This window comes from Erigeron canadensis, chromosome 3, assembly GCF_010389155.1.
Source record: "Erigeron canadensis isolate Cc75 chromosome 3, C_canadensis_v1, whole genome shotgun sequence".
Taxonomy (NCBI): Eukaryota; Viridiplantae; Streptophyta; class Magnoliopsida; order Asterales; family Asteraceae; genus Erigeron; species Erigeron canadensis.
The window spans coordinates 1,166,935-1,173,130 of NC_057763.1; the positions used below are offsets into that span (position 1 = coordinate 1,166,935).

The following is a 6,196-nucleotide window of genomic DNA, read 5'->3' on the forward strand; positions in this document are numbered from 1 at the left end:
CTGATTAGTCTCATGATCAACATGAGAGGAGGTAAATTACGTACCGCTATGACTAAAAGGACATGGGGCAGGATTTGAACTCCTAACCTCCATCTGTATGTTGCATATCCCTCACTACCAACCTCAGGAAACAATTTCACTGCATTGGCTGAAGATGAGAAAGATAGATGCTTAATGGGCTTTAACTCAGGCCCACCAGCCAGGCCTGCTTTTGGTACAACAAAGCATGCATATGCCAATCTTTTTAGAATTCCTTACTCCAAAAGAAGTATCACTAGAAAGTCAACTTAAGTGTCACTAGAAAGTCAACTAAATCTTTACTTGCTTTAAAGTTTTTCTTATTCTATAATTTTCTTATAATTGTTACTTTATAATTTTCTTATAACTGTTACTTTAAGATTAGTATTATTTTCTAAGGAAATTAGTCCTGTTTATAACATAAAGATATTTTCCAAAAGGCTGAACTGCTTTTCTGGCATAGGTGAAATCTATAAAAGTTAAAGACCAAATTCCACTAACATTAAAGGGATTTCACAAATGATGCTCAATCATCATAAGCACCATCACTGGTCCACCACCACCACCAACACTTCCCTTTGATCTTGCTTAATTTTTCTTAAAAGTTACACCTCTGGCCCCAAGTTAGTATCTGAACAATCGGGCAGGGTCATACTAAGCTAACCATAATCTCTACTTGGTCATACTAACCTAACGATAATCGATGCTCTAAAAGATATAAACCGTTCTAATTGATTTAAACCGTGATTTACTCACTAAAGATAGTAGAAACTTGTATAATGAAAGAAGCTACAATTATAATATATTTGAACTTTAAAATCGAATTTTTTAGGATCATAATGAAAGAAGCTATATTTTTTATGAACTTGTATAATGAAAGAAGCTATATCTATGGTTAGAGAAATCAATTGCAAGATTCCAGCTTTTGATATCATCTTTAACATTGTAGAGATCTTTATGGCTTTAGAAAATGGGATTTGGGTCCACTGCTCCAATAGGAGGTTTTGTCAAGCATGTAGTATGATTAGCTAAACAGGATTAAAGGACACAGTGTCACAAGTAGAATATAATCAATCAAAACATATCTTAAATCGCAGACAGTACACTCGGATCCAACAATGTGCAATGATGATACGACTTGACTGTCATCGAAAACTATTAAGTGAGGTTTCTCTGGATCCAAGACATGTAAAGAAGATGAAAAACATCATCTTTAACTTTGTTACTTGTATGTGATGATGGATTACAAGGATTAAAGTTACTCTTATCGCAGAGAATGTTTTTACCTTGAAATTAAAGGTCACTTCTTGTGTACACACATAGCATTTGGTTTTTGATAAATCATGCGTTAATAGATAAGTCTCGTGAATTTTTTTTGTAGAAACTATACAATCTATGAAATAATCTCATTGCAAATATCAATATTCACATAACAACTAACAACGAACAAATTGCAACAATTCATCAATTACCAAAATTTTGACAGAAAAAAGATGCAGAACCAGAAAGGAAGAAATATTCCAAATGTTTAAGTAAAATGTCCCAACAAACACTACACGGCGTTTAATCCTGACATTCGTGGTCTCATATTTGTGATATATACAACCAGGAAGTTGGTATGGAGTAAGCTCGTCTCAGCTGTGATCACCTAGAGGTTCTTTTTCTTGAGATTCATCAATAACTGAACTTTTCATTGACATCCCATCAAGAATATCGCTTCCTGAATCTTCTTGCAACTCTTTGAACATCGCCATTACTTGTATCATTGTTGGCCTTCTCCACGACTTGTCATCCACACACTGAAACGATATCTTCAAACAATGGAACAGTTCAGACTCACATGATCTATCTGATAGCAATTCAGGATCGAGTATATCCCTCATTCTTTTTTCTCTTTGCAACTGTTTTGCCCATCCAACTAAATTGTTGTCATCACCGAACTCCAATGTATCTATCGGCTTTTTCCCAGAAAGAAGCTCCAATAATACAACTCCAAAGCTGTATACATCTCCTTTAGCTGTGCATCTGAAACTCTGATAGTATTCTGGTGGGACGTATCCTGGTGTCCCCGCTAATGTACTCACACTGAGATGAGTTTCAAGGGCATTCACAAGTCTTGCCATCCCAAAATCTGACACCCGGGCTTCAAAGTCTTCGTCTAAAAGGACATTGCTGGACTTCATGTCACGGTGGATGATGTGAGGTATGCAACTATGGTGAAGAAAGGCAAGCCCTCTTGCCGAACCAATGGCTATCTTTTTTCTTGATGACCAATCGAGTCTTGGAACACATCCTCCACCTTTGACCCGATCATGTAAAACGGCTTCTAAACTTCCCCATTTCATGTACTCGTACACAAGAAGCCTTTCTTCTCCGATTTTACAGTAACCCAACAACGGTACAAGGTTTCTGTGTTTGATTTTCCCAATTGTTTCCATTTCTGCCATGAATTCTCGGTCTCCTTGGCTGGTGACATGGATAAGTTTCTTGATCGCGACTACACTCCCATCTTTTAACTGTGCTTTGTAAACATCACCAAATCCCCCTGAACCTATCAACGTGTCAGCACTGAACCCGTTTGTAGCTTCTAGCAAATGCCCAAAAGTTAACTTTCTTAACGGCTTCTCAAACGTGGCAATGTTGATGCTTAGAGGCTCGGGAACACCTGATAATTTCCAGCTGCTGCTTCCAGAAGTTGAAAGGCTTTCAATGTACTTGTCTCTAGTTTCTGCCTTCTTTTGAAACTTCTTCATTCTGAAAAGAATAAATGTGAGGATAATGATACAGAGAAGAGACACCAATATCCCCACAACCACACCTGTAGCCATAGTATTCGTTTTCTTTCCTCTATGCTTGAGCCCGGATCGTCCATTTCCTGACCCACAAGGATCCAATGGCAACCCACAAAGGCCCGTATTGTTCTCGTATTTAGATGCTGGGAAAGTAGTAAGTTGACCCCCTGAAGGGATCGGGCCAGTGAGGTTATTGTTTGAAACATCGAAATCATTGAGAAACGAAAGGCCCCCTAACGAACCTGGGATGAAACCCGTTAAAGAATTATGAGAAAGATCAAGCAGCAGAGCGGTTTTCAGATTACCAAAACTAAAAGGAATATCACCACTAAGATTATTGTAACCCAAATTCAAAGCTTGCAAGTAACTCAATGATCCATAGCTTTGAGGAATAGATCCAGTCAGCAAATTGTAGGACAAATCAAGATAGATCATGCTGCCATTACTTTCATAATTGTACATTGTCAAACCTGTATAGATTCGGGTTGATGGACAGGAATGATAGTTCAAGAACCCTTCAAGTCTTTCTTTTCGTATACCCTCGAATTCAACCAACCCTCCAGCAAATCTACACGCTGTCCCACCCTCATTTCTCACAAAAGCAAATTGCTTCCCTGAAACCGGCCCAGGAGAAACAAGCCCGGCTGAATTTGCAAGCTCTTTAGGGAGTGACCCGTCTAACGAGTTACTATTCAAATCGAGCCAAATGAGACTCCTACACTTGCCAAGACCTAAAGGAACCCGGCCCGTAAGTGAATTGTTGCCCAACTGAAGGATAGCAAGATTAACAAGATTCCCAACCCCTTCCGGAATTTCACCAGTGAACTTGTTGTTGGAGAGCGATACCCACAACAAATTCGTGCAACTGGATATCGAAACAGGGATGGTTCCTGTTATGAGATTGTTGTTGAGAATCAATGTTTGAAGGTTTCCTCCTTTAACACAAATCCCTTCTGGGATTTCACCAGTGAGGTTATTAGCCCACATTACCACATCCAAAATCTGTGGCAAGTTCCATATTTCTATAGGAATCGGTCCGGTAAGACCATTGAAACTAAGATCAATTGTTTCCAAACTTTTGCAGTTTCCAAGACTATTCGGAACAGACCCGGATAGATAATTATTGGCCAAGAGTAGCTTCTGAAGTGACGAAAAAGATGAGCTTGGAGAACAAAATTCAACAGGTATGATTCCTGTAAATTCATTAGAACTTAAATCTAGAACTTGGAGTTGACTGCAGTTGGCTAAAGTCAACGGTAATTCCCCTGTGATGTTGTTAAATGAAGCAGAAAGATACTTCAAATTTGACAAAGAACTTACAACCGTCTTTAAGAAGTCCCCTGAAAGATAATTGTGGCCAAGGCTCAGGCTCGAAAGCCACGAACACGAAATGAAAGTATCCGGAAGCCCTCCAATCAATTGGTTGTTGGAAAGATCAAGTTCTTCAAGTGTCTTGCAAGCATTTCCAACTTCTGATGGAATCTGACCGAAAAACTGGTTGTAAGCTATGGACAAACTTTTCAAGTTCTTAAAGTCTCCCAACATGACACCCGGAATCTTCATTCGCAACGCATTATGGCTGATATCAAGCTTCTCTAGAAGGTGGCAGTTTGCTAAGCTGGCTGGAAACCCTGTTCCTGTAAGGTCGTTTCGAGATAGATTGATCACAGTAAGATTCTGGCATGTCCCAAAGTTAAGATTTTGAAACTTGCCAGTCAAGTTGTTGCCCGAAAGATCAAGAAACTTGAGGGTGGGTGATATGAAACTTGTAGGTATATCACCCGTAATTCGGTTGTTGGAGAGGTCTAGAGATGAAAGATATTTGCAAGGAGTGAAAGAGCTAGGAAGGTTTCCGGTGAGTTTGTTGTTAGAGAAGTTAAGCAAGATCATATTTTGGCAGTTGGAAAGGGAAACAGACAACAGTGAGGAATCTGAGAGTTTGTTTTTTGATAAGCTAAGTGAATTAAGACTATTACACGTGAGAAACAAGGACTGGACGTCTAACGAATTCGAGAAGTTGTTTGAGGATAAATCGAGTGTTTGAAAAGAACATGAAGGGGAAGAGAAAGAAAGGTTACCGAAAAAAAAGTTGCCGGAGAAATAGATATCAGTAAGAGTAGAGATTGACATGAGATCAGAGAGGTCAAGGTTTCCAGAAAGGTATGTGTTTGTGAGATTGAGGCCGGTGACACGGTTGTCTGTGGAACAGACAACGCCGTGCCATGAACATGGGCTGGACGATTTCCCAGAAACCGTCCAGCCTGATAAAGAACCATTTGAATCAGAATCAACTGATGATTTCTTGAAAGATAATAATTTAAAAGCATCATCTTCTTGACTTGTAACCAAGAAAGCAAGACTAAGCATAAAGCAGAACCAAAAGGATCTCTTCATTTGATCTTTGCACATCTTGTGAAGTAAACACAATCAAAATCTTTTCTTTTTAATACTTTCTCTCTACATTAGAGATTTAACAAAATACTATATGTTTACAAGTTTGTGTACATCTCTTTACAAAAGTCTCTTCTTGGCATGCAAATGAATAAGAAAAAGAGTATCTTTTTCAATATCAATTTGCAAAGCCAAGATCAAAATAAGTGAAAAGAATAGGGAAGTTGTACAAAGAGAGAGAAAAAGAAATATAATGTTTGAAAATTGAAAAAAATAAAGTTAGTGGTCCTCAAGTATAATATATATATCTTTATATGATATATAATATATGTGTGTATATAAAAGATAAAGGTTTTTGGGGGGGAGAAGTATCACAGGTGTATGTAAATGAGTAGTGGGGGTGTCCTTTCATGAAGAAAAGAAAAAAACTAAAAAATAAAGAAAAACAAAACCTTAAAATAAAAAAATAAAAAAAAGTACTCGTAGAAGTTTAGACCTTGGGAAGGTTGGTTAATTTTCTGTTGGATTCTTGTTCAGAATGACAAAGCATTTAGTACAGAAATTTGAGATGGGAAGCTGGGATGTCTTCATGTCCAGTTTATCAGAGTTATGACTTTTGCTGTTAAATATTTAATGTTAACAACTGTGGGCTCTGGAATATAATTTTTTGTATTTAGGTATATACACATATTAATTCTTCACATGTTATCCATGATTCTAGTGTTGTAGTAACTCTCTAGGCAAAAAACCATAAAAGTTTTTTTTAGTCATATTTTACAGTGAAAAGAAAAAAGTAGACTGATAAGTTTGATTACATTTTATATGCAAGGATTTAGTTAAAAATAGAATAATATGACCAACCAAAAATATATTGTGGGATTGGAGATGGCACCTAGAGTTTGAAATAAATTGGGATGGCTAATGGCTTTCACAAAATAAGGGAGTGCAGTCAAACTTTTGATTTGATTTGATTTATATTTCTTTACCTCTTTGTG

The 6,196-nt window shown here is 37.5% G+C and overlaps 1 protein-coding gene across 1 annotated transcript; it reads right to left on the minus strand.

Moving 5' to 3' along the window:
- Window positions 1–1,414: 1,414 nt before the first annotated feature.
- LOC122594589 (receptor-like protein kinase BRI1-like 3) lies at window positions 1,415–5,328 on the minus strand. The gene has a single exon (XM_043767026.1). The coding sequence runs from the start codon at window positions 5,217–5,219 to the stop codon at window positions 1,653–1,655; it is 3,567 nt and encodes a 1,188-aa protein (XP_043622961.1). The 5' UTR covers window positions 5,220–5,328; the 3' UTR covers window positions 1,415–1,652.
- Between the last annotated feature and the right edge of the window lie 868 nt (window positions 5,329–6,196).